This window comes from Pantherophis guttatus, chromosome 4 (assembly GCF_059756535.1).
Source record: "Pantherophis guttatus breed Tessera chromosome 4, ASM5975653v1, whole genome shotgun sequence".
Taxonomy (NCBI): Eukaryota; Metazoa; Chordata; class Lepidosauria; order Squamata; family Colubridae; genus Pantherophis; species Pantherophis guttatus.
This window is the reverse complement of record NC_142066.1, coordinates 154075085-154101747: the sequence shown is the minus strand read 5'-3', so window position 1 is coordinate 154101747 and position 26663 is coordinate 154075085. Positions and strand designations below refer to the sequence as shown.

Genomic DNA, 26663 nt, shown 5'->3' with positions numbered 1-26663 from the left:
CACAACCGTTGTAAGTGTGAAAAACAGTCATAAGTCACCTTTTTCTGCACTGTTGTAACTTCGAACGGATGCAAAATGAATGGTTGTAAGTCGAGGAATACTAAAGAAAGATATTTCTTTCATGGAATCTTTGCTGGTTTATTGTAAGTTAGTCATTCTTTTAGTCCTTGGGTTTGAAAATGTAGTTCACACAGAAAAGCTTGCATGCCTATAAGAAGCCCCAGGCGTGCGGGTTCTAGATCAGGGGTGTCAAACTCGATTTCATTGAAGGCCGCATCAGGGTTGTGTTTGACCTTGGGGGACCGTGGGGGACCGTGGGGGCATGGCCAGGGTGGGTGTGGCCAGTTCAACGTCACTCATTGAGGCTCCGTTTTCAGCCCGCCCAGGTTCCGTTTTCAGCCGCGATGGCCTCCTGCAGCCCTCTGCCAGTGAAAACAGAGCTTGCATGGCCTCCCTGAGCTCCGTTTTCATTGGCAGAGGGCTGCAGGAGGCCATCGCAGCTGAAAACGGATCCCGGGAGGGCCATGTGCAGCCCTCTCAAGCTCCATTTTTCATTTTCACTGGCAGAGCCACCTCAGGCCAATCCTTTGCTATTTCCAAGGTGGGCCCACAGGCCAGCTCTAAGCATCCTGTGCAGTGGTGGGTTGCCAGCAGTTCATCCCGAATCGGGCGAACCGGTAGCGGTGGGGGGAGGCTCCGCCCACCTGCCCGGAAGCTTCTGAACATGCGCATACATAGAAGTGTTGCGTGCCCACCCACGAGCGCCTGCCCACCCACAAGTGAACTGGTAGTGATGGGTTTTGAAACCCGCCCCTGATCCTGTGGGCCTTGAGTTTGACACCTAGACTCTAGATCAGGGATCTCCAACCTTGGCAACTTTTAAGACTTGGGGACTTCAACCAGCAAATCTGGCTGAGGAACTCTGGGAGTTGAAGTCCCCAAGTCTTAAAAGTTGCCAAGGTTGGAGACCCCTGATCTAGATCAACCATCTCACACTGACCTCTTCCCAGGTGTCCAACAGCATGACATCTTCTTCGTCCAGGTCATCTTGGCCAAAATCCACTATTTCAGTCATGATGAATCGGCCAGTTTGGTTGGAGCATTCAAACAAGCGAGCCTGATAGTGAGGGACTCGTTCCTGGAACCTTTCACGTCGCAGGAAGGAGGGAAGGAGGAAAAGAGAGAGGTGAAACGAATTTATTTCCATATTCTGTGCTAGAACAGACTCTGAACAAGAACAGGAAGGAAGTTAGATTCTTGGCTCCCTGATTAACAAAGCTCACAGAGATTCCTTTTAAAATATATTTTTTTTTAATGGTGATACAGATTTATTCCTTGGAGCTTCCAAAAAAATGCACAGTACAATCGGGACCAGAATTTCCATGGCTAAGCAAGATGATTGTTAAGTGGCTCGTATCTTTTGACATTATGAGCTTTTTTTTTTTTTTGCCACAGTGGTTAAGTAAATCACTGCAGTTGTTAAGTGAATCATACGATCGTTAAGCAAACCCGGCTTCCCCCCATTGAATCCGTTTGTCAGAAAAGGGCTGGGAAGGTCACAAATAATGATTACAACATGACCCCAGGACATTGAAACTGTAATAAATACATCCTGGTTACCAAGCCCCCCAAATTCTGATCATGTGAGCATGGTGATGCTGCAATGGTCGTACGTGTAAGGACTGGCCACGTGACACTTTTTTCAGTGATAGTGTAACTTTGAATGATTGTAAGTCGAGGACTATTTATGTTTTCTCTATGAGTGTGCTGAGACAAGCATGCACAGTGTCTCAAGGCTTCTACAGCCAGAAGGCCAGAACGAGAGGAGGAGAGGAGGAGGAAAAGAAGAAGAAGAAAAAGAGGAGGAGGTGGAGGAGGTGGAGGAGGAGAGGAGGAGAAGGAGAGGAAGAAGAAGAGAAGGAGGGGGAGGAAGAAGAGGAGGAAGAAGAGGAGGCGGAGGAGGAGAAGAAGAGAAGGAGGAGGAGAAGGAGAGGAAGAAGAGGAGGAAGAGGAGGAGAAGGAGAGGAAGAAGAAGAGAAGGAGGAGGAGGAAGAGGAGGAGGAAGAAGGAGGAGGAGAGGGAGGAGAAGAGGAGGAGGAGGAGGAAAAGAAGAAGAAGAGGAGGAGAAGAATAAGAGGAGGAAGAGGAGAAGAAGAAGAGGAGGAAGAGGAGGAGGAGGAGGAGAAGAAGAAGCAAAAGAATAAGAGGAGGAGGAAAAGAAGAAGAAGAGGAGGAGAAGAATAAGAGGAGGAAGAGGAGGAAGAGGAGAAGAAGAAGAGGAGGAAGAGGAGGAGGAGGAGGAGAAGAAGAAGCAAAAGAATAAGAGGAGGAGGAAAAGAAGAAGAAGAAGAAAAAGAAAAAGAAAAGGAAGAGGAGGAGGAGGGCGAGGAGAAGGTGGAGAAGGAGAAGAAGAAGAGGAGGAGGACGAAGAGGAGGATGAAAAGAAGAAGAAGAAGAAGAGGAGGAGGAGGAGGAGGAGGAGGAGAAGAAGGGGAGGAGAGGGAGGAGGAGGAGAAGAGGAGGAGGAGGAAAAGAAGAAGAAGAGGAGAAGAATAAGAGGAGGAAGAGGAGGAGGAAGAGGAGAAGAAGAAGAGGGGGAGGAGGAGGAGAAGAAGAGGAGGAAGAGGAGGAGGAAGAGGAGGAGAAGAAGAAGCAAAAGAAGAAGAGGAGGAAAAGAAGAAGAAAAAGAAAAAGAAGAAGAAAAAGAAGAGGAGGAGGAGGGGGAGGAGAAGGTGGAGGAGGGGAAGAAGAAGAGGAGGAGAAGAAGAGGAGGAGGAGGAAGAGGAGGAAGAAAAGAAGAAGAAAAAAAAGAAGAAGAAGAAGAGGAGGAGGAGGAGAAGGGGAAGGGGAAGGGAATCTGATGTAACAAGCCTCTTGATCTTACCTCTTGTCACTGGCGTAGGGAGCTTTGCCTCCGAGGGCAAACCAAAATTCAGCTGGTTCCTGTCCTTCCAGAACGGTCTGTTTGTCCCACTTGGAGATGACATCAGCCACAGTCTTTGCCATTTCTCGCTCATCTCCACTGCATCCCTAAGAGAAAACCCAAGTCAAGGTGGATTCAAGTCACTCGACACTCTCTTCCCAGGGCCCATAATAATCCTTCAAGGCAAGTGGACAATCGCCCTTCCGAAGCCATTCCTAGTTCCTTACACTTCCTGTAGCTCTCAGGTTTTCTCTGACCCCGAAAATGTGAGCAGGCGCTTGCAAAACATCACAGAAGAACATTCTCCTGGTAGCTTCTAAATGACTACTTGGCTCCCCCCATTAATGCAAGAGAGTTAGAAAGAACATCAAAGAAGGACCTGCCACGTCATACTCGGTAAGGACTCGGGGAAAATGGGGGAACTGAAGTGCATATTTCCCATTTCCCCCCCCCAAAAAATCAGACTGACTTGTTTCCGGCTAGAGGATATGACACATGCGTTCAACAACAACAAAGAATGTTAGTGGAATAGTTTCTTACCCCTTTGAGATGGCTTACAGGTAGGGGTGGGCTTCAAAAATTTTAGCAAGGGGTTCTTTGCCAGATTGCTCAGTGGGCGTGGCCATGGTGGGAGTGGCCTAGTCGGCCTCCTGCACCATGGCGGCGGGTTGGGGGGGAGGAGTTTTTGCCCTCCCCGGGCTCCGGAGGCTTTTCTTGAGCCTCCGGGAGGATGAAAATGGCCTCCCCAGGCTCCAGAGGCCCTCTGGAGGCCAGAAACAGGCCTTCCCAAACTTCTGGTAGGCCCGTTTTTTGCCCTCCCCTTACCTGCATCCAAAATGGGCTGCATGGGGACTCCTGGGAAGGGAGGGGCGGGCGGGGTCAGCCAGGAGTGGAATTTGTGGTTCTCCGAACTGCACAGAATCTTAGCTAGAGATTCTCCCGAATCCCTGCGAACCCCCAGCAGCTGACCCCTGCTTACAGGCAAAACTGAAGCTTACCTTCTAAACATGCCTTAAAGTAGCTTTCAAAAATTCAAACCGCTCTTCCCCCCATGCAAGAAAGATAAAAATTCTTATATGACAAGCTCCCTACCAATTTACATCATGAACGTATTCAGCATTGTCCTATAATGCAGGGCTCCTGAACTCCAGGGCTGCGGACTGGTATCGGTCCACACTCAGTTAGGAACTGGGCCTGGTGGCTCAGCAGACTAAAAGCATTGTGATTAACACCAGCTGTCTGCAATTACTGTAAGTTCGAATCTCACCAGGCTCAAGGTTGACTCAGCCTTCCATCCTTTCTAAGGTGGGTAAATTGAGGACCCAGTTTGTGGGGGCAATCTGACTTTGTATAAATATACAAAATATGAAGGCTATTGCTTAACGCATTGTAAGCCGCCCTGAGTCTCCGGAGAAGGGCGGCATATAAATCAAATTTAAAAAAAAAAAGTGAATATTCATCTGTGCATGTGTGGGATCTAGGCAGAGCCCAAAAACATCCCCCACCCAACTACAATTACAACTACAACTGAGCCCAAAATTTCTGTTACTGAGACAGTTGTTAAGTGAATTTCCCCCATTTTACGACCTTTCTTGCCACCGTTGTTAAGTGAATCACCGCAGTTGTCAAGTTAGTAACATGGTTGTTAAGTGAATCTGGCTTCCCCATTGACTTTGCTTGCCAGAAACTGCAACTGTCATAAATACAAGTCAGTTGCCAAGCGTATGAATTTTGATCACAAGGCCATCCGGATGCTGCAGTGGTCGTAAGTGTGAAAACCAGTCGTAAGTCAGGTTTTTTTCCCAGTGCCATTGTAATTAAATGAAGCACTGTAAATCGAGGACTACCTGTTCTTTCAGAGACTGCCCCTTGCAAGCAGAAAGCTAGTGCTTCAAGAAAATGCTTTGCCACACGTGTTTTTGATGTTTTGCAGCAGGGCAGGTACAAATATCTTCATAATTACTGGAAGCCAAACAAGATCCAGTAATGAGATCAATTAATGCACAGCCTTGTCAACTTTAATAATTATATGTTTGGATAGATACGCAGCCTGCTGCAACCAGTATCATTCTTGAAAAAGAGAAATACATTTTTTAAAAATCTGTCCACAGGGGGGAAAAGGATATCTCTAGGGAATGCAGGTGTAGCATTGCTAATTCATTTACCTTTCCACACCATAGGTAACACACTTGATTGGTCTTGAGAAGAAAGACATCATTGGAATTGAGAGACGATGCTCGGGGTGGGACCTCAACCGTTTTGGTGTTGAATTCATCGGTACCTCTCACTTGGAAGAGCTGGATAGCTGCTTCAGGTTCTGTCTTCTGACCATGACTGATGCCTCCCTAGAAAAGTCAACCAGATGGTGAAACATGGTGACCCAGAACCAGGGGTGAAATCCGGCAGGTTCTGACAAACTGGTAGCGGAAATTTTGAGTAGTTTGGAGAACTGGCAAATATCACCTCTGGCTGTCCCCAGAGTGGGGAGGGAATGGGGATTTTGCAATATCTTTCCCCTGGAGTGGGGAGAGAATGGAGATTTTGCAGTAACCTTCCCCTGGAGTGGGGTGGGAATGGAGATTTTGCAATATACCTGCCACACCTACCAAGCTACGCCGACCAAGCCACACCCACAGAACCGGTAGTAAAAAAAATTGGATTCATCACTGCCCAGAATCAAATATTATAAGCACCAAAGAGATGGATGCTGTATGATACTTTTCTCCCAGCAAGATGGAAATGGGATTGTAGTAGATCAGAGGTTGGGAACTACGGACCTTTTATGACTTGTGGATTTCAACTCCCAGAATTCCATGCAGGGCAGGCTCAGGTATTCTGGGAGTTGATGTCCACAAGTCATAAAAGGTCCATAGTTCCTCACCACTGTGATGAATTCCACCCTACAGGGCAAAGGAAATCCATAAGAGAGACCATTCTGGTCAACATCTGCATAGCTTCAAGCCACAAGGTTGAGGAACACTGGTATCCCCAATATTAATAAGTGGTAAACAAGACCAGTCACCCTATTCCCAACAACAAAACAGCATCTATGTAATGACAGGATAGGCCCGTGATGGCGAACCTATGGCACACGTGCCACATGGCACATGGAGTCATATCTGTGAGCACGTGAGCATTGCCCTAGCTCAGCTCCAGCCTGCATGTGTGTGCTGGCCAGCTGACTTTTGGGCCTTTCGGGCCCACTGGAAGTCAGGAAACGGGCTGTTTCTGGCCTCCAGAGGGCCTCCAGGGGAGTGGGGAAGGCTGTTTTCGCCCTCCCCAGGCTCCTAGAAAGCCTCTGGAGCCTGGGGAGGGCAAAAAAATGGGCCTACCGGGTGCCATCGCGTGCCAAAAGCGGGGTTGCACAGGGGGTCGCATGTGCATGCACGGCAGGGGTGGGTTCTACTTACTTTTACTATCGGTTCGCAACGGGGCCGCTTCACTCGCGCACGCATACACTCTTCTTTGCAAACGCAGAAGCTTCTGCACTTGCGCAGAAGCGTTTTGATGACATCAGGGTCAGTGGGTGGAGCCTCCCGCCAGTTTTACTACCGGTTGTATAGAACAGGTGCAAACCGGGGGCAACCCACCATTGACGCACAGGGGGCGGGGCGCATTGAATTATGGGTGTGGGCACGTGTGCACTTGACCCCCCCATGCTCCCCCCCCCACTTTTGGCACTTGATGGCAAAAAGGTTAGCCATCACTGGGATAGGCCATTGAGATGTTTTGGAGAAGATAGTCTACCTGAGATGAAAAGAAAAGCAAAGAAAGACTCGTTTTCTATAATATGAAAATCTTGCAAAGACCGTTTGTACCTCATAAATGATCAAATTTCCCTTGAAGATAGCGAGGAAGTGTCGGGGTTCCTTCCCCATTGCCACTCGAACCTGGACTGGCTCATCCCCATATTTCTTGTCCAGCTCCACAGCATTGATAGCACAAGCCGCAATTTCGTCCACTGAAGCATGGCGACCCTAGGGACGAAGAGATGAAACTGGAGCTCTCATTTCTAAGATCCGAAGAAGGAGCAAAAATGGTCAGTTGTCCAAAGTATGAATGAGGATTGTCAGGAACACACAGAAGAAGATAAGAAGATCTGCTGAATCAGGCCAAGGTCCATTACTGACCAGCATTTAGTTTCTCCATGTAGATGTTGCTCCATTGCTCCCAAAGAGAAGATCTTTGGTCCTTCAAACCAAGGAAGATCTATGAAGGCCTTCTTCATTTCTTCTATTGATCCTCTGTAACAGGCTGCCCCAAACTAGAGATATACACCTCTTCAAAACTCATAGACCTGACTTCTCTGAATTTACCTGATTGTCCTTTAAAGTCATCCCTTCAAGGACCATCAATTTATCTCAAGTCTACAGGTTAATTATGTGCTGTGTGAAGAAAAACAGTAGTCCTCAACTTAGGGTCATTTATTTAATGACTATTCGGAGTTAGATAGCATTGAAAAAATTATTTACAACCCATCTTCAAAATTATGAGTAATTGCACCATCTTGGTAGTGGTCATGTGATGTAGGAATAGTGGTAGAGCACTGGGGATGGAGTCAAAAGAGGAATCATCCTAGAATCTCTACATTGCCATAAACGGACCAAATCCAATCCCTTTTGAATTCCGCTAATCCTTATTTAGTGCTAAAATTGCTAGTCATTAGCTGACTAGATTCAGACATGAGGAATAAATCAGTTTAATTGGAATTGAACGTGTGGCCCCAATATTTTGGACGTAACATGTGATCATGGTTTGGGCAGTCAGCGCACAGTTACGATGTGATCATGGTTTATGACCTCCACAGCTGGCTTCCAACAAGCAAAGTCAATGAGGGAAGCCAGATTTGCAAAATAAATTTGCAATTTGCTTAATGACTGCAGTGATTTGGTTAATAACCATAGGAAAATAGAGTTTGGTCACATGATGATTTGCTTATTTAGCAATCAACATTATTTAGCAACTGAAATTCTGATCCAAATTGAGATGTAAATTGGGGACTGCCTATATTTTATTTTGCCTCTTCTAAATCACTTTCCAATAAGAACTCAAGGAGAGCCTGGCAACATATGTATGGAAATTCTCAATCATCCAAGTCATGATTGTCCCAAAGGTGTTTTTCCTTGAAGACATTCTGAAGAAGTTTCTTGGATGAGAAGTGAAACGTCTTCAAGGAAAAACAAAATCCAGTTGTCTTTTTAGAAAGCACCTTTGAGATGTCCTATTCTAACATTTTGTTTCTCACAGTGGCTACCCAGATGCTTCTGAGATGCTGGGAGATAGGAAATGAAAATGGACATCTCCTCCCTTCCCACCAGTGTTCCTCTACATCTGGCATCTGGAGGCACGTTACCCCTAACTTGGAGGCATTATGGAGTCTTCAAAACTCATAGACCTCAATAGACCTGTCTGTTATGAATATATCAATTCTCACCTGATCACTAGCCATACCTTGCAGTCCTGAACTCCATGGCTTGATTTTATTTATTTTATTTATTTATTTATTAATCAAATTTCTATACCGCCCTACTCCCGAAGGACTCAGGGCGGTGAACAGCCAAGATAAAATACAGATAATACAAATATTAAAAAATCCCTTAAAATTATTAAATATTTCGGCCGAAACACAGATTAAAACACCCAATTTGTAAAATCACGAATTAAAAAATTTAAAAATTTAAAAGATGGGAGTTAGGCCGGGCCAGCTTGCTGAAATAGAAAAGTTTTGAGAGCACGGCGAAATGTGCGCAGGTCCGGGATCTTCCGTATCTCTGGGGGGAGCTCGTTCCAGATGGTAGGTGCCCCCACAGAGAAGGCTCTCCCCCTGGGGGCCTCCAGTCGACACTGTTTGGCCGACGGCACCCTGAGGAGCCCCTCTCTATGGGAGCGTACTGGTCGGTGAGAGGCTATTGGTAGCAGAAGGCGGTCTCGTAGATACCCCGGTCCGATGCCATGGAGCGCTCTAAAGGTGGTAACCAAAACCTTGAAGCGCACCCGGAAGACAACCGGGAGCCAGTGCAGCTCGCGCAGGAGGGGAGTCACATGGGAGCGCCACGTCGCTCCCATAACCACCCGCGCGGCCGCATTCTGAACCAGGTGGAGCCTCCGGGTGCTCCTCAAGGGGAGCCCCATGTAGAGAGCATTGCAGTAGTCCAAGCGGGAAGTAACGAGAGCATGAGTGACCGTATTTAACGAGTCCCGATCCAGAAAGGGACGCAACTGGCGAATCAGGTGGACCTGATAAAAAGTCCCCCTGGCCACGGCCGTCATGTGCTCTTCTAAAGACAGCCGTGAGTCCAGGAGGACACCCAAGTTGCGAACACTCTCCGTGGGGGCCAGTGACTCGCCCCCAATAGTCAGTGATGGCACCAACTGACTATATCGGGATGTCGGAAACCACAGCCACTCGGTCTTGGATGGGTTGAGCCTGAGTCTGTTTCTCCCCATCCAGATCCGCACGGCCTCCAGGCACCGGGACATCACTTCAAGGGCATCATTGGGGTGGTCCGGGGTGGAGATGTACAGCTGAGTATCATCAGCGTATTGACTTTCTTTTCTCTATTCTCAATCTCCTCCCAAATGTCAACATATGACACACACACACACATACACACACAGAGTTGTGGGGTTTCAAAAAGGAACGGAAAGCTTCACCTTGTACTGTTCATTCAAGCTAGGCATGATTTTACGAGTAGAGAAAGAAACATAGATATATTTTGGCAAGAAGATAATTATGTGCCTTGGTTGGTATCAAGAATTAGCCAATTTGATTCCACCAGTGCCTTGGGCCCTGTGATCTCAGGTTTAAACTGATCCCAAGATTGGTAACCATCTAAAAAAATAGGAGACTAACAAATCACCTGGGCTAGAACCAGTAGTGGGTTGCTACCAGTTCACCTCGGGTCGGGTGAACTGGTAGCGGCGGTGGTGGGAGGCTCCGCCCACCTGCCTGGATGCAGAAGCATCACGCGTGCATGTGAGCGCGCGCACCCACGAGCAAACCGGTAGCGACAGGTTTTGAAACCGGCCCCTGGCTAGAACCCTTCTTCTATCACTGATGTTACCCAACAATCACAACTGTGGAATTATATTTTTTTACTTACCTGCCACATGTAGATAATGTAATGAGGTCGGCCGGACTTCGTATAGGTATAAAAGACCAGGTAACAGTCACCCCCATAAAACTGGCCATAAGTCTTGGGATTAACTGGGACCATCTCCCGATTCTCAATCCGCCATACCTGAAAAGAACCCCAGATGCAGCATTCACACAACATGAGCCAGTTTGGTTTAGTGCCATGATGGCGAGCCTATGGCACACGTGCCACAGGTGGCACGCGTAGCCATATCAGTGGGCACCCCAGCTCAACTCCGGCGCACATGGCAGCTGAATTTCAGGCCTTCTGGGCCCACCAGAAGTAGGGAAACAGGTTGTTTCCTGCTTCCGGAGGGCCTGGGGTGGGTGGGAAAGGCCCATTTTTCTTTCTCACCTGGATCCAGATCCTCTCTATGCATCTGGGGAGGGTGAAAACAGCCTTCCCCACCCCCTCAGAGATCAGAAATGGCCCGCATAGAATTATGGGTGTGGGCACACACACACGTGCGAACTCCTCCACCTCCCCTTCCTGGCACGTGATGGCAAAAAGGTTAGCCATCACTGGTCTAGTGGTTAGGGCACCAGTTTAGAAACCAAGATTGAGTTCTAGTCCCACCTTAGCCATGAAAGCCAACTGGGTGACTTTAAACCGATCAAAATCATATGAAGAACGACAAAAACATAGGGAATGGATCCTTGGTGTTCTTGCAAATGTTTAATTATCCAATTATCTAATTATCCTAGAGTAGTACTAATGATCTTACCTAGTTTGGGTAATGCAACTTCTGCAAGAAAACAAGCAAGCTCAGAGAGCACCAAGGACCCAACTCATGTCAACCCTGAGCTATAAATATTCTTTATTAAAAACATATGAAGAACAGTTGCAGAATTGGGTACGACTAGGACCATGATGGCGAACCTATGGCACACGTGCCACAGGTGGCACCTGGAGCCATATCTGTGGGTACGCTAGCGTTGTCATAGCTCAGCTCCAGCGCGCATGTGTGCGCCAGCCAGCTGATTTTCAGGCCTTTTGGGCCCACCAGAAGTTGGGAAACTGCCATTTCTGGCCTCCGGAGGGCCTCCGGGAGGGAGGGGGAGGCCGTTTTCACCCTCCCCAGGCTCCAAGAAAGCCTCTGGAGCTTGGGAAGTGTGAAAAACGGAGCTACCGGGCCCACCGGTAACTTTTTTGCAGTTGTGTGCCAAAGGTAGGGGGAAGCACGCGGGAGGTCATGCACGCATGCGCGTGGGGGTATTTAATTATGGCTGTCGGCACGCACGCTTTTGGCACGCGACGGTAAAAAGGTTAGCCATCACTGGACTAGGACTAGCAGGGGTGGGTTCTAAATTTTTTTACTAGCAGTTCTGTGGGCGTGGCTTATTTTGTGGGTGTGGCTTGGAGGTCATGTGACTAGGTAGGCGTGGCTAGCTGGTCAGAGTCATTTCTGGAAGGTCCTCGCACTTATGACGTGACTCATTTGTTTGCTTTTAACACTGATCAGCTGTAGGGTGGCCCTTTGAAGCCCCGCGGCAAGAGTTTACACAGTTTTTTTCCCTCTAGTCATCAGCTGGGACTCAGGAGGCAGCAATAGATTGGGGGTGGGACCAAATAAAAGGTAAGAATAACGTGGGGGGGTGGGGGGAGGGCGGGGGGGGGAGAACCGTTTCGGTCACATCATATCGTCACCGCTACCGGCTCAGCCGAACCGGACCGAACCAGGAGGAACCCACCACTGAGGACTAGGGATGACATGATAACAGTATTCCAGTGTTTGAGGGGCTGCCACAAAGAGAGGGGGTCAATTTATTCTCCAAAACTCAAGAAGGCAAGACAAGAAACAACGGATGGAGACTAAACAAAGAGCGAAGCAACCTGGAATTAAGGAGAAACTTCCTAACAATGAGGACAATTAACCGGTGGAACAACTTGCCTCCAGAAGTTGTGGGTGCTCCATCACTAGAGGTTTTTAAGAAAAGACTGCCTGAAATGGTACAGGGTCTCATACTTGAGCAGGGGGTTGGACCAGAAGATCTCCAAGGTCCCTTCCAGTTCTATTCTAATTGATCACCTGGAGACAGTGAGTTCTTGTCGGACCTTAGACATAAAAGTCAGCTGAGTGACTTTGGGCCAATCACTAGGAGAGGTAAATTCTAGTCCTGCCTTAGAGAGGCTCCGTTACCTGAGCCTGTGTCATCGGCAGGAGAGGACTCCAAGAGTGAAGGAGAGGAGTGGGCAAGGCCTCCCTCTCCAGGACCCTCCTCTCTGGCAATGCCTTCGGTGTCCGCCGAAGGGCAAGAGATAGGGCCGGGGCCAAGCACATCCACGCAGTCACAGATGGACAGTGATGAGGGTAATGAGTCTTGGCTGGATCCACGCCAGCATCGCAGAGATAAGCGCGTGCAACAGAAGAAAGGGCGTGCCTGAGATTAGGCTGAGTCACTGGACCACACCCCACAGGATATAAAAGGGAGCGTGGTGGCCAGTCAAACCTTGTGACGAACAAAGCTGAAAGCTTCCACGCCATTCTGCATTGCCGGACTTTTTGCTATAGACTTTGCTGGATGATCTCTGGACTTGATTGACTCCGTAATTATTGAGCTGTTTCTTTTGATGTGCCAGGAGTGGGGAGAAGTTATCTCTCCTCTTCGTAAGTAATAAACTCTTGGCAGGCAGCCACTAGGTTGTTGCCAAGTTCCATTATCATAAGGAAAAGGATTTTGCCGGCTGGTTTGGTCTTTAACTCTTGAACGTCTGTTGGTGTGTGTGCGTGTGGTTGGGGACAGAACAGGCACGAAAGCCAGCTGGGTGACTTTGGACCAATTATTCTTTCTCAGCTCAACCCATTAGAAGTCAAAAACTACATGTAATGTGTCTGAATTTGTAATAGTGTGTGTGAATGTCCTTGAGAGACAGGAGGGAGGACAACAGATGGACCACCAGCAGGTAAAATTGTTCCACTAAAGAAGAGGAGATAGAGGAAACATTTTAAGTAGGAACCTTCCCTAGTTTCTCAAAGAGTAAAAAGAAAGGAAGGGAGAACCATCATAATCGCCAAGTATCTTGACACAATTGGAATCTTGCTAAGGAAGATGGTCGTTAAGTGAACTTTGCCCCATTTTATGACCTTTCCTGCCAGAGTTGTTAAGTGAATCATTGCTGTTGTTAAGTTAGTAACACAATTGTGTTAAGCAAGTGTGGCTTCCCCACTGCTCGTCAGAAGGTCGCAAACAGGAATCACATGACCCCGGGGACACTGCAACCGTCATAAATACGAGTCAGTTGCCAAGCATCCAATTTTGATCACGTGACCATGCTGCAAAGGTCATAAATGTGAAAAATGGTCATGAGTCACTTTTTTCAACCCCATTATAACTTGGAATGGTTACTAAACGAATAATAGAATAACACAATAACAGAGCTGGAAGGGACTCTTGAGGTCTTCTAGTCCAACCCTCTGCTTAGGCAGGAGACCCTACACTATTTCAGATAAATGGTTGTGCAATCTCTTCTTAAAAACTTCCAGTGTTGGAGCATTCACAACTTCTGGAGGCAAGTTCTTCCACCGATTAATAAATTTCACTGTCAGGAAATTTCTCCTTGGTTCTAGGTTGCTTCTCTCCTTGATTAGTTTCCATCTGTTGCTTCTTGTCCTGCTTTGTAAGTTGTGTACAGTATGTATACCTGTATATGGAAGAGTGAAAAAGCTCCCCCTTCTCCAGCTTGCCAGAAGACTAATGAAGGATGCCACTGGTCCTGGTGAATCTCCCTTTGGGGACCCTGATCTCAGGCTGGCCTCTTGCAAACAAAAACACTTTCCAGATTTCTCAGGAGAGCAGTGGTCCCAAAAGACCATTTTGGACCAAGACCAAGGGGAAGGATGCCAAAAGTGGGAAGAAACAGAAGAGCAGCTGCTAAACTTGTTAAACCTGACCACTGCAGAACGTGCCAGATGTTAGATTTCCCTGGCCTCTGGGAAGAAGATGTCATAGGGGCCATCCTGTCTAGCAAACCCTCCTTATGGGTTGTCCTTGACTTACAACAGTGATTCGCTTAGCAACTGTGGCCCAAAAGGTTATAAAATTGGGTGCAACTCATTTAGCAATGGCCTTGCTTAACAACACAAATTGTGCTGCCATGGTCGTAAATCAAGGACTTAAAATATCCCACCTCAACTTTTCCAGAGGCATCATCGGCCATCCTTTCTTCAGCGGCCACTTCTGGTGTCATGTACAACTGAGTGATGTCAAATTTCGCTTGGTCCACTTTGGCTGCACGTAAGACAAGAATACACAACTTCAACAAAGCAGGCTGTTGGAAAATTTTCAATAACACACACGTATTCGCAGCTGAGTTTCTGCATCGTTTTAAGGGAAGGGGAAACCTTAGCCAAATTGTGCACAACATTGCACAAGTCCAGTTGTTATGGTCTTGAGTGTTACTCCATAGGCCTACTATGTAGAGCAAATAAAGAAATTCAACTGCACAAGAAGTTGACTTATTATTTTATTTTAATTTTGAATTTATTTTTTTATTTTTTATTTTGTCACGTTTATGTAGTGTATATTGGAGGTGTATGCAAGAAAATGTCATTTTAATGTATACCTATTAGTGTACATTCAATGTGACAATAAAGTTATTCTATCTATCTGCCTGTCTATCTATCTATCTATCTATCTATCTATCTATCTATCTATCTATCTACTGTGTTTCCCCGAAAATAAGACATCCCCTGATAATACCGTGTTTCCCTGAAAATAAGACCCTGTCTTATATTTTTTTGAACCCTGAAATAAGCACTTAGCCTTATTGCCATGCACTCAAAAGCCCAATTGGGCTTATTATCAGGGGATGTCTTATTTTGGGGAAAATAGGGTAAACTCAATCAGGCTTTTGAACGCATGTACTAAAATAAGCCTCCCCCTAAAAATAAGTCCTCCCTGAAAATATTTAAACGCATGCACAGCTGGTCCCCGCCATTTCCTCTGGTTAGGGTCAGGGAGACAGAGCTGGAAATCAGGTAAAATGACAAGAGGAGCCCCATCTTGCTCCACGTGCCCCAAAATAATAAGACCTCCCCGAAAATAAGGCCAAGCACTTATTTCGGGGTTCAAAAAAATATAAGACAGGGTCTTATTTTTGGGGAAACACAGTTATCTATCATCTATCTATCTATTATCTGTCTATCTGTCTGTCTCTGTTTGTCTATCTATCTATCTATCTATCTATCTATTATCTGTCTATCTACCTACCTACCTACCTACCTCCATCCATCCATCCATCCATCCATCCATCCATCCATCCATTCATCCATCTATCTATCTATCTATCTATCTATCTATCTATCTATCTATTATCTGTCTATCTACCTACCTACTACCTACCTACATCCATCCATCCATCCATCCATCCATCCATCCATCCATCCATCCATCTATCTATCTATCTATCTATCTATCTCTACCTCTACCTCTACCTCTACCTCTACCTCTATCTCTATCATCTACATCTTTTCTTAGTTTTGGACCTAATCATGTTTTTCCTCTTTTCACTTTGATAACGGATCCACCTGTCTCTGTCAAGATCATCTTTGTGAAGGATCTGCAGGGTTCCACCAAATGGCTCTTTTGATATTTCTTTCTCCTGAGTTGACTCTTCAAAAATTGGGAAGGTGGCCTTGTTCTTTTCTGCGATGTTTTTGTTTTTCAACTTCCCAGTTTAGTCTACAGTTGTCTCAGTGGTCCCCAACCTTTGTGGCTTAGTGGCCCAGCTTGGGGTGGGGGGGGGGAGGGAGAGGGAATCTGGGCCGTGTGAGTGGCGGACTGGCGCACAGTCACATGTGTGTGTGTGCGCACAGTTCCACTCACACAAGAAAGAATAGAAGACTTTGGAGCTGTGCGTGTACGTTGGCCAGCCTCTTTCGTGGCATGGTTCTGAATAGACCACGGCCCAGTAAGGGGCCAAAGCCAGGGGGTTGGGGACTCCCGACCTGTGGGATTTCCTGGTCATCCGGTCCTAAGACTACCTAGGTCTGGCCCTGATTAGCTTTTGCAAGATCATCCCAGATTGGCTGGATGCTATCATTGTTAGAGCAAAAATGTGGCATTGGGAGAAAATCCTCTTCTCTCCCCCTCTTGGGGATTAAAATACATGTGGAGTAAGGAGAGAGTTAGGAGTCCCGTCCCCCCCCATCTCACCAATTTTTCCAAGAGTGTAGGCTTTGCCAAGGCCTTGGGTCGAGTATTTGTCTGTCCACTTCTGGAAAAGCTGTTTAAACATGGCGGATTCTGCTCCATCATTTACAACTTCTACGTTCGTGGAGGAAGGGTAACCCTTGGCTTGGATGAAGCCCTAGGAAGATCCAACAGAGAGAGAGAGAGAGAGAAAAGAGAGGAGAGAGAGAAGAGAGAAAGAAGAAAGAAAGAGAGGAGGGAGAGAGAAAGAAAGAAGAGAGAGAAAAGAAAGAGAGAGGAGAGAGAGAAAAGAAAGAGAGAGGAGAGGGAAGAGAGAGAAAAGAAAGAGAGAGAGAGAGAAGAAAGAGAGAAGAACAAGAGGAGAGAGAGAAGAAAGAGAGGAGAGAGAGAGAAAGAAAGAAGAGAGAGAAAAGAAAGAGAGAGGAGAGAGAGAAAAGAAAGAGAGAGAGAGAGAGAGAGAAGAAAGAGAAGAACGAGAGGAGAGAGAGAAGAAAGAGAGAGAGGAGAGAGGGAGAAGAGAGAAAGAAGAGAGAGAAGAAAGAGCGAGAGAAGAAAGAGAAAGAAGAGAGAGGGAGAAGAAAGAGAGAGTGGGAGAGAGAGAAGGAAGAGAGAAAAAGAAGAGAGAGAAAAAAGAAGAGAGAGAGAAGAAAGAAAAAAAAAGAAGAGAGAGAGTGAGAGAGTTTTAGCAATCGTTTTTTCTTATGGGGAAAATAGGAGGAATAAAGAGGATTACCTGTAAACACAGGTAATCTGTGTTTTACAGGTAATCCTCAATTTATGACCACAACTGAGCCCAAAATTTCAGTTGCTGAATTTCAGTTGTTAAATGAATTTTGCTCCATTTTATGACCTTTCTTGCCTCGGTTGTTAAGTGAATCACTGCAGATGTTAAGTTAGTAACATGGTTGTTAAGTGAATTTGGCTTCCCAACTGATTTAGATGGACAGAAGGTCACAATAGGGAATCACATGACCGTCATAAATACGAGCCGGTTGCCAAGCCTCTGAATTTTGATCACGTGACTATGGCTGCAATGGTCGCTAAGTGTGAAAAATAGTCATAAATCTCTTTTTCCAGTGCTATTGTAACTTTGATCAGTCATTAAATGAACTGTTGTAAATCGAGGATTAACTGTACTGCATTTTTATTTATAAAGTAGAAAGGTGGAATAAAAATCTAAGGAAATCTTTTCCTTCACTATCTTTGCAGTCCTGATTTGGAGCTGATTGATTGAATTTATAGGTGGTTCTTGACATACAATAGTTTTTTTAGTGACCATTCAAACAACACTAAAAAAAGTGACTTACGACCGTTTTTCACAGTTACGACCTTTCCAGCATCCCTGTGGTCATGTGATCAAAATTCTGACTTTTAGCAACTGATTCATATTTATGACCATTGCTGTGTCCCAGGGTCAGGTGATCCCCTTTTGTGACCTTTTGATGAGCAAAGTCAATGGAGAAGCCAGATTCGCTTAACAACCGTGTTACTAATTAAACAACTGCAGGGATTCACTTAACAAATGTGGCAAGAATGGTCATAAAATGCAGCAAAATTCACTTAACAAATGAACTTACAACAGAATTTTAGGCTCAATTGTGGCCGTAAATCAAGGACTATATTTTCTATGCTCTTATCCTCCTCAGAACCCTGCGAGGTAGGCCCCTAGGAGAGAATCTATATTTTTATGAGCAGAAAACCAAATTCAGTGCTCCATGTTACAAGCATAAGTTATTTTCATCCTCTCCCAAACAAATTGCATGTGTCTGATTTCTATTCCTACTGATTCACATGCTAATTATTATTTTTTAAAATGTAGAATACATATTAAGATGTTTCTTAAGAGCATTTCAGTTCAGCACATCACTTACCACTGCCCGACTAAAAGCAGCATTTTTTTCTTCCTTGCTGGACACTTTTCCTCTCCAGACGTAAATTTTCAAACCTCCCTGGTCTATAATGTGACAATCCTGGAGAAGGAGAAGGGGAAGAAGGAAGAAGGAGGAAGACAGGAAGGGATAAGGAGAAGATGGACAAGGAAAAGGAGAAGATAAACATGGAGGAAGAGGAGAAGATTGACAAGAAGGACAAGGAGAAGGAGATAGATAACGAAGAGGAGAAAACAGACAAGGAGAAGATGGACAAGGAGAAAGACAATTTAAACAATGAGGAGAATGAGAAGAAGAAAATGATAGACAAGGAGGAGAAGATTGACAAAGTGAACAAGGAGAAGTAGATAGACAATGAGTAGAAGAAAACAGGGAAGGAGAAGATGGACAAGGAGAAGATAAATAAGGAGGAGGAGGAGAAGGAGGTAGACAATGAGTAGGAGGAGGAGAAGGAGAATATAGATAAAGAGGAGAAGGAGAAAAAGGAGATGAAGAAGAAGAAGATAGACAAGAAGATTGACCAGGAGGACAAAGAGAAGGAAGTAGACAATGAGGAGACGTTGGAGAAGAAGATAGACAAGGAGGAGAAAAAGAAGAGAAACACAAGGAAAAGGAGAAGAAGAAGGAGAGAGACATGGAAGAGAAGAAGAAGATAAAGCGGGAAAAGAAGATGATTGACCAGGAGGACAAGGAGAAGGAGGTAGACAATGAGGAGAAGTTGGAGAAGAAGATACACAAGGAGGAGGAGAACACAAGGAGAGGAAGGAGAGAGACAAGGAAGAGAGGAAGAAGATAAAGCAGGAGAAGAAGACGGTTGACCAGGAAGACAAAGAGAAGGAGGTAGACAATGAGGAGAAGTTGGAGAAGAAGATAGACAAGGAGGAGAAGGAGAAGAAGAAGACAGACAAGGAGAAGGAGAAGGGAAAGGAGAAAGAGGGGAAGGAAAGAGAAGAAAAATAACACAGGATTTCAACCAAAGATTCCCAGATCAGAACTGATCTCTTTTACATTGAGATGTCCCTTTTGTGGGGCACCTAAACGAAACAATATCAGCTCAGCAGTTGCATATCTTACCTCGTGACTCAGGAGGTCTTGGGTGAGGGGCCGGGTTGCAATTTCTTGAACCACAAGGTCTTTGCCATTTTCATACACACTATAGGTAGAAACGAGCAATGTAAATATTTAACTTTTTCTGCATATATTTCTACTTCACCACAGGTTTTTGCCATTTCAAGGAACAATCAATTGATCAATCAGAATAGAGTTGGAAGGGACTTTGGAAGTCTTCTAGTCCAACCCCCTCCTCAAGCAGAAGACCCTATTGTCAGGTTTCGAGGTCGTCTCAAATAAATTGCATTTCAAACAAAGTCTTTGATGAAAAACTCCCATTTATTAAGCACGGCATTCTAACTCCGACTCCATTGCAGCCAACACTGACTTCCAGACCCAAAATCCTCCATTTCCATTCCCCACTCCTCTGCACTCATTGGTCATCTTCCAAGTCACTCTACCCCTAATCTACTGCTCCAGCTCAAAGGAATTTCCCCCCTCCCATCCCATCTCCTAGGGGATATTATCTCCAGGGAAAATAAGTAGGTGAAAAGTCAAACGTCCCTTTCCAGACGCCGCCGCTTCTCCTTCTTATGTCAGCCCTAGAGTAAATGCAGTTTGAAGTGCTGACACCTATACCATTTCAGACAAGTGACTGTTCAGTCTCGTCTTAAGAACCTCCAGTAATGAAGCACCCACAACTTCTGGAGGCAAGTTGTTCCACTGGTTAATCGTCCTCACTGTCAGGAAGTTTCTCCTTAATTCCAGGTTGCTTCTCTCCTTGATTAGTTTCCATCCAGTGTTTCTTCTCTTGCCTTGGAAAATAAGTGGACTTCCCTCTTTTTTGAGGCAGGCCCTCCAATGCTGAATTTAAAAAAAACTCTCCAAGTTTGTGGACAATGGGAACTTACTGGTAAAGGCGGACATTGGCTTTCTGATGTTCGTCTGCTTTTTCATCCGGTAATGGTTCTTTAATCTCTCGGGTCCTTTCACCCAGAGTCGCCTTCATGATCTGCATTAGCTCCGGGCTGTCTTTCTCATTGTCGATGACAGCAATTTGGGCACGTCCACCTCTCTCGCCATCCCGGATGCTTCGTGCCAAGATCATTCCCTGGTCAATGGGGATACAGTAAGATACAAAAAGAGCTCTGGTGGCTCAGCAGACTAATTAACATCCATTTACATCTGCTGCCTGCAATTACTGCAAGTTCGAATCTCTCCAAGGCTCAAGGTTGACTCAGCCTTCCATCCTTTCTAAGGTAGGTAAAATGAGGACCCAGATTGTGGGGGCAATAAGCTGACTTTGTATAAATATACAAAAGTATGAAGGCTATTGTTTAACGCATTTTAAGCCGCCCTGAGTCTCGGCATAGAAATCAAATTAAAAAAAAAAAAGACCAAACAATGCAAATCACAAGCCATCCAGCCTGATTACAGGTAGTCCTTGACTTAACAACTATTTGTTTAGTGACTGTTTGAAGTTATAAGGGCCCTGAAAAAAGGAGCTTACGATTGTTTTTCAAGCTTACAACTCTTCCGGCATCCTCATAGTCACATGATCGAACTTCAGATGCGTGGCAACTTTTTATGGCGGTTTAAGATTGTAATAAAGATTTGTGATAATTTGTTGAGGCGTCAAGTTCAAATCAAGTCTTCGTTTTTAAATATTTTTACTGTTGCATTGGATCATTTGTTGGAACTCTTTATAAAATTTGTACAAAATACTCTGTCGTCTTAATAATGCATTATATCAATAATCTAGGCCCGTGATGGCGAACCTATGGCACGCGTGCCACAAGTGGCACCCATTAGCCATATTGGTGGGTACGTGAGCTCAGCTCCGGCGTGCATGCGCGCGCCAGCCAGTTGATTTTCGGGCCTTCTGGGCCCACCAAAAGTAGGGAAATAGGCTGTTTCCTGCCACCAGAGGGCCTTGGGGGGTGGTAGGGAAGGCCTGTTTTCACCCTCCCCAGACTCCTAGAAAAGCTCTGGAACCTGGGAACAGAAAAAAATGGGCCTTCTGGTTCCACCGGAAGTTGGCAAATGGGCAGTTTCCAGCCTCCAGAGGGCCTCCGGGGGGTGGGGGTGGAGAAGGCCGTTTTTGCCCTCCCCAGACTCCTAGAAAGGCTCTGGAGCCTCGTGAGAGAGAGAAACAGGCCTACCGGGCAATCACATGCCAGGATTGAGAAGTGTGGGGGGGAGGTGTCGTGCGCGCATGCACGGGAGCGGGGCGCATAGAATTATGGTTGTGGGCATGCACGTGTGCAACACCCCCCCTGCTCCTGGCACGTGATGGCAGAAAGGTTAGCTATCACTGATCTAGGCCTAGAGCAGTGAGGGGTCCTTGGTGCTCTCTGAGCTTGGTGGTTTCCTTGCAGATGTTTCATTACCCAACTAGGTAATATCATCAGTGCTAGTATGGAGAAGGGTTTGCTCAAGGCAGAACACTAGTATATAAACTGAGAGCAAGCCATATTTCTTACTAGCACTGATGATGTTACCTAGTTTGAGTAATGAAATGTCGGCAAGAAAACATCCCAGCTCAGAAGGCAACAAAGACCTCTCATTTCAACCCTGATCGACGAATATTCTCCTTTAAAGATCTACAGTCTATAATCGCCCATCGATGAAGGTTTATAACCATCCTCAAGAGCAAAGACAGGCAACTCTGCCCTCGTTATGACCTGTGGACTTCAACTCCCAGAATTCCTGAGCCAGCCTCCTCTTTCTGACCCCTTTCCTGGAGCCTTCTAACTTTCTAACTTCATGGCCATTGTTAGGAAATGGCTATTGTCTAACTAGTTGATCAGGTTATATATAAACTATCAATATATGTTTGCACTCCAAAGGTATTATATTGCTTTAAGACTGTATTGCATCATCCTGTATCCTGATTGGCTAAGCTCTGTAGCCAATGTACTTAAGGGGAAGCCTGAATCATGGCTTGTGGATACTACACCATTTTATCTGCTTATTTGCTGTTACTCTCTACTTGTTCTCTCTGCATGATCACTGTTTGATCATTGCTACCTGTTGCTTTCTACTATTTATTGAATGTTTTAATATTGAACTTGTTCCTGTTTGAAACTCAAGAACTGTTTTATTATGTAATAACTACAACAACTGGTAAGAAGACTTTGTACTTGGAATATCCCTGAATTGATATTTTAACTATCGCCTTTTCTGTGTATGACCTGGATTGTTATTGGACTTTGCTTTACTTTTTCCTAAAAGTAAAAGACTACCACAACTCAGTGTGTCTATATATTAACTGTGATTATTCATAAACACTCTCAGCCGTTTTCATGTGCATACTCACAGGGTACTCTGCTCAATAACCCATAACATCGGTTATGAGCCAACAATATCCTTAACAGCCATCGTCAACTCCACAAATGTTTCTTCTATACAATGCACCATTTACTACCATGTTCCAAAGGTGCTTTTTCAGGAGGCAACTGGACTTCCTTGTTTTTTCTTTCATTTCTCAACTAAGAAGCTTCTTCAGCTCTGACAGGATAATGGGGAATGGAAGGATTTATATTCCTTGCAGACAGCTGGTCATTTGCATCCTTTTAACAAGTCATTGAGGCTACCTGGAGGTTTACCTGTGTCCTCAGGGTCTCCTGAGTAGTGAAAATGTTCCTGTAGTCTGCAATTTTTTTCCTCTGGAAATCCATTCCTACTCCTTCTAAAAGGAAGCTCTCTGCAAGGAGTATAAATCCTTCCGTTCCCCACTATCCTGTCAGAGCTGGAGAAGCTTCTTGGATGAGAAGCAAAACGTCTTCAAAAAAAACCCCCCAAAACAAGAAAGTCCAGTTGCCTCCTGAAAAAGCACCTTTGGGACAACCATGACTTGGATGATTGAGAATCTCTACAGACATTCACTACCCTGAGATGTAATGCTGGCTACTAGCTTTGTTGACTTCCAAAAAAGAATTGGACTCAATCATGGAGATCCTGAAGACCCATGGTTCTTAGCCTTGATGGTAGCGGGACTCCTTTGAAGATCATCTTCTGGGACACTTGTGGGCTTTCACAGGTAGCTGATGGTCCATCATAACAAGAGATGGCTGGACTAGATCTAGCAGACTAGATTTCTGCTTATGTTCTTATAACCTTGGTTAGTGTTTTAGGTCTCCAAAACTACATCAAGATATTATTCTCCATGGCTGACCTTTGCTTTCTCAGCGATGTTGCAGGAAGGCCCGTTCCACTGGATTAACACTTTGCCAAGATCCAAAAGAAAGACGTCACCTTTGTTGAAGTTGTCCCAAGAAAGGTCAACCTGTTTGGAGGTTTACAAAAAAATGCTGTCATCAAAACAATATGAAAAAGTTCAGCACAGGTACAGTATAGTCCTCTGCTTACGACCACAACTGAGCCCATAATTTAAGAGGCATTTGTTGAGTGAGTTTTGCCCCTTTTACAAACTTTCTTGCCACAGTTGTTAAGTGAATCACTGCAGTCGTTAAATTAGTAACTTGGTTGTTAAGTGAATCTGGCTTCCCCATTGATTTTGCTCATCAGAAGGTCACAAAAGGGGATTACATGACCCTCCAGGACGTCATAAATATGAGTCAGTTCCCAAGTTTTGAGTTTTGATCACGCGACTGTAGGGATGCTGAAATGGTGCTAAGTGTGAAAAGCACTCATAAGTCACTTTTTTTCAGTGCTGTAACTTCCGATGGTCACTAAATGAACTGTTGTAATTTTTTTTTTTGTAAAAAGTTTTATTTTTTTATTTTTTACATAAACAAACATACAATATATTTTTTCTGAACAGAGTATTGGCCGGTTCACAAAACAATTGATAAAGAAAAATATTTGTGATTATAATAAGGGAATTTAAGGAAATATTGGGAATTACATTATGTTGTGAGATTTTAAATTTAAGGGGTTTAATTGAAAAAATTGAATTTTATTAAGATTAGAGATTAGGATGAAGGGTAATATTGGTTTATAAAAATTAGAGAGAGTGAATATTATGGCAAAAAGTGAATATATAAATGGTGTTGGAGATTGTATAAAATTGTATAAATTTGTGAAGATAGATAGATAGATAAAAAGTGTCCATGGCAGTGCTTCAACAGCCATAAGTGTGAAAAATGGTCATAAGTCATTTTTTTCAGTGCCGATGTAACTTCAAATGGTCACTAAATGAACTGTTGTAAGTCGAGGACTACCTGTACGTTCCTATTTCACATGAGGATAGGAAGGGGAGGAGGCAATAGAGCACAATCAGAGCTGGGAGATTCTGTTAGCAGTAGTTCTCAATTAGAACCATATATTTAATGACCCTTCAAAGTTGTAATAACCCTGAAAAAAGTGACTTGTGACCAGTCCTCAGACTTATGACCATCACTGCATGGACACGTGATCAAAGTTCAGATGGCTGGCAACTAGCATGTATGTACAACACTGATGGCAACATGGTATCATGGGATCACTATTTGCATCCTTCCCAGACAGTGGGGGAAGCCGGATTCACTTAGTAACTGTGTGATTCACTTAACAACGGTGGTGGAAAAAAGGTTGCAAAATCGGGCATGACTCCCTTGACATTGGTGGTTCTGTTCCCAGGTATGGACGTAAGTTGAGGACTCCCTGTATTACATGACTTGGCTCCAGAATGTTTTGCGCTTGCCTTCAGAAGTTTTGGGAGCTTCATCACTGGAGGCTTTCAAGAAGAGACCAGACTGCCATCTGTCAGAAATGGTGTAGGGTCTCCTGCTTGGATGTGGGTGTGGGGGGGTTGGACTAGATGACCTACAAGGTCCCTTCCAACTCTGTGAATCTATTAAAAAAACCTCCAAAGTCTCTTCCAATTCTGTTATTCTGTTAACTGCCTTGAAAAAATAGTTTTAGCTTTTCTGAGTTAATTTCCTGGTCTGGACAGTTGCATCTGAACTGAAGTTTAGTTTTTGAGACTTCAAATATATTAAATATATATATATATCAGGGGAGGGGCTGTCCTTACCTCTGTCGCTGACACATGCTTCTTGCCCTTAACATGAAGGAGCCTTTTGATGTTATACATGTTAGTCTCAACATGCTTGAACCCTGAAGCCACTCCTCCCTTCTTGTAGCTGTTGAAAACAAGACTTAATATTTAATCATAAAAAGGGAGGGTTTTAGAAAAATAATTGGCTACTCGCTAGCTAGTTAGAATCTTACTTTAAATTTTTTTTAAAAAAAAGAATAGGTTTCTAGACCTCATTGTTACAAGTAGTCCTCGACTTACCACCATCATGGAACTTCCCAAGTTGTCATGGTCACAAAACAGTGACCAGCCTGATTTTACAGTCTTTTTTCATTTCAGTCATCATTAAGACTTTTTTTTTTTCTGAAAATACCGGTTTTCAGCAAAAATGTTGATGTGATTATAGGATGCTGCAAATGGCCATGATTGTGGATTGTGGGTTGCTGAGTATTTATTTATTTATTGGTTCGATTTATATGCCGCCCTTCTCCAGAGACTCAGGGCGGCTTACAATGCATTAATGATTTAATTCTTTTAATTATCTTAACTTTTGCATTTGTATGTTTTTTAATTTTGGCTGTTCACCGCCCTGAGTCCCTTCTGGGAGAAGGGCGGTATACAAATTAAATTAATAAATAATAAATAAATAAATTAATTAAGCAATAGCCTTCATACTTTTGTATAAACCTGCTTAGTAGGGCTTTTGGGCCCCCCTAAGCGGTGTCCTTTTTTATACAAAGTCAGCTTATTGCCTCCACAAACCGGGTCCTCATTTTACCTACCTCGGAAGGATGGAAGGCTGAGTCAACCTTGAGCCTGGTGAGATTCGAACTTGCAGTATTTGCAGTATCTGTAACGTGGTCCCATGACCACAGAGGGAGGGGGGCAATTATTGAAACTTTGCAACTGGGTCATAAATACACCCCCCAGGGATGGTTTGTCGTAACTCCGAACAGTCGCTAAACAATGGGTCATAAGTCGAGGACTACCCAAATTAGAGTACTGTTAAACAAGTGAAATGAATAAAAGAAACAGGAGGTTGTTAAGAGTTTTTGTTCATCGCGTAGAGAAGTTTTCCCAACACTCACATGATGCCTTTCTTGAAATAACTTTTGAAAGCAGCTGATTCGTGTCTTTGAACCTCTCGGTGCTGAACGGGTCTCCCTCCCAGGGAATCATCCATCTGAGTGATGTAGAAAGCAGCAGCCCCTTGCTCGTCCTGAGTGGCTTCGCGCCCGATCCAATAGTGGAGATCAGTGGCAAAGCCATGCTGCAACTTTGTGTTCTGCGAAGGAACAAGCGTGGCGTTAAATTATTTTCCAATTGGCGTCGCTCGAAGGACGGATCGGACAAAGAAAGAATTGTGTTTATTTTTTAAACAATAGCTGTTATGTCCTTATAAGGACATCCGCCCGGATTGGCTGCCAGCCATCGGGCGGGAAAGTTGAATCGCTGTCAGGGGCGGTGCGTCTGCCGGAGCGAATATAAGGAGAGCTCCGGCAGCGCACAGCCAGTCTTGCTACTGTTACT

The 26663-nt window shown here is 44.8% G+C and overlaps 1 protein-coding gene across 2 annotated transcripts in view; it reads right to left on the bottom strand.

The window, feature by feature from the left end:
* Window positions 1-26663, bottom strand: part of VILL (villin like) — a 60353-nt gene that overhangs the window by 11286 nt on the left and 22404 nt on the right. For both annotated transcript variants that reach the window (XM_060683218.2, XM_087893117.1), the window contains exons 4-16: window positions 26222-26418; window positions 25131-25239; window positions 23328-23438; window positions 20062-20261; window positions 19175-19253; window positions 18083-18181; window positions 16215-16368; window positions 14188-14288; window positions 10027-10164; window positions 6742-6900; window positions 5089-5268; window positions 2885-3030; window positions 1001-1145 (exon numbers count right to left, since the gene is read on the bottom strand). In XM_060683218.2, coding sequence (XP_060539201.2) covers window positions 1001-1145; window positions 2885-3030; window positions 5089-5268; window positions 6742-6900; window positions 10027-10164; window positions 14188-14288; window positions 16215-16368; window positions 18083-18181; window positions 19175-19253; window positions 20062-20261; window positions 23328-23438; window positions 25131-25239; window positions 26222-26418 — 1818 coding nt within the window. The remainder of the gene's footprint in view (window positions 1-1000; window positions 1146-2884; window positions 3031-5088; window positions 5269-6741; window positions 6901-10026; window positions 10165-14187; window positions 14289-16214; window positions 16369-18082; window positions 18182-19174; window positions 19254-20061; window positions 20262-23327; window positions 23439-25130; window positions 25240-26221; window positions 26419-26663) is intronic.